We start from the raw sequence: 1798 nt of genomic DNA, 5'->3' as shown, positions 1-1798 counted from the left end.
AGGGGAGGGGGGTGACGGTGTAACCCCCAGTATGCATAAATGATCTAAAAAAAAATATTTTTGTTTGTTTGTTTTTTTTTATTTTTATTGGGGATAAGCACTTGGAAATATTTGAAAATATTCACCAGCCCCACCTGCCCTTTCTCAAAACTCCCCATCAGCGCCCTGAGGTGAATATGGGCACAGAGGAAGTGTTCTCCCTGGGGCTTTGAAGCACCACAGACAGCCATCCCATTGCATAGAAATCCTTTATTATATTTATTTCAACAAAGTAATTGAAATAAGGCATTCTGGGTTACATGTAAACATAGGGGCCGGTTGTACATTCCCTCCTCCTACAGCAGGTGGCTGCTGGGCAGTAGGCAGGTGTACAGTAACGGTAGCAAAAGTTTCAAGTTATACTTTGACACAGTGATATTTGTCAAGTGGAAATACAAATTCAAAGTTATATTAGCATTTAACTCTTTGTGTATTTGTTAAGAACGTAGCTTCTCTGGAGAAGAGATTTGATTCTGAAAAAGCAAGGGTTGGCTTCCATATAATGGCACCAAGTGTGAAAGACTGAGCTACGCATAATGTTCCAGACACATTATTTGGGATCCAGATAATTGCTCTGTGTTGCCCAGATATATTTAAATCGAAAGTTCATTAAATATTAGGTATCCTGCATATGAGCACACTGTTGTTACCAACACTTTTTAAATAGTGTCACTTCCTTGAAAGACTACGATACACCACATTTATTTTACTTACAGTCTGATGTCCGATTTTATGCCATATATTAATACAGAAGGATTCTGAAGACTCCAAAGAAGCGAGCATCTGCCCTACTTGTCACTGACAATGTCTCTAGCAATAAGCTCTTTCATTATTTCATTGGTACCACCATATATAGGCTGAACACGGGCATCCACAAAAGCTCTGAGGGAGGGAACAACAAACAAACAAACAAACACCATGAGATTAAAAATGATTCCTCAGAAGGGACATACAATCAAAAGAAAAAGACAGCAAGTTTTACCTTTGAAGATCCCTCTTTTCAAAGTATGCTCTTCCCATTTTTAAAGAGGTTCACATTTTCAAAGAGGTTTCAACTCCCTAAAATGTTTCACCTTTCCAAGGTACTGTGCCAAACTAGGAATTTGGTCAGTATTTCTTCCCTGTTTTTTTGATTACATTGCAAAGCCTCCACTATCCTCCCTAATTAAACAAAAATAAAGCAAAGCTCTATAAAACCAGACTCTTACCACTTCTGCCCCCCTCCTCCCCAATTCCTGTCACCTCCTTTTCTCACATCACCTGAGCATTAACTCAACTCTGGGCACCAAAGCCCCCATTCACCCACCACACAGGCCTGCATGAACTGCAAGACCCAGGCGCCTGGTTGTTGTGGAAAAACAACTCCTGCAGAGCCAAACTGCTAGTTATCATGGTAATTTGCTCTAATGCCTGGGCCTGCCTGATCCTGTCAAGAGGACTGCTAACGGTGCTGTCAGTTCTTTCTTTGAGGTAGGACTCAAAACACCTTAGGAGGAAAAGAAAGTGCCAACTGGTTTCACATCAGCTGGCTACAGCCTTCTACTGACACCAGCTCCAGCTCCGTTTGGGCCAGCAGCTGAAAAGCTGCACGCAGCCAAACCATTTCCATCCCCATGCTGGAACTGGCCCCAGCACATGCACAGCTGGTGACAGCACACAGGACGATGACAGTGTGCTTTTCCATCTTAATTCTGCTTCATTATACAGAGAGCAGCCCAGGAGCAATGCGGCATTCTCTGGAAACATGCATGCTGCTGAA

The 1798-nt window shown here is 42.4% G+C and overlaps 1 protein-coding gene across 1 annotated transcript in view; it reads right to left on the bottom strand.

Annotated features, from left to right (window-relative positions):
• Window positions 1-266: 266 nt before the first annotated feature.
• ACADL (acyl-CoA dehydrogenase long chain) overlaps window positions 267-1798 on the bottom strand; it is a 20727-nt gene continuing 19195 nt past the window's right edge. Inside the window, exon 11 of the mRNA XM_009636508.2 lies at window positions 267-921. Coding sequence (XP_009634803.1) covers window positions 828-921 — 94 coding nt within the window. The 3' untranslated portion in view covers window positions 267-827. The remainder of the gene's footprint in view (window positions 922-1798) is intronic.

This window comes from Egretta garzetta, unplaced genomic scaffold (genome assembly GCF_000687185.1).
Source record: "Egretta garzetta isolate BGI_Z169 unplaced genomic scaffold, ASM68718v1 scaffold230, whole genome shotgun sequence".
NCBI lineage: Eukaryota > Metazoa > Chordata > Aves > Pelecaniformes > Ardeidae > Egretta > Egretta garzetta.
The sequence above is the reverse complement of the archived record's forward strand: the minus strand, read 5'-3'. Positions and strand labels throughout refer to the sequence as shown.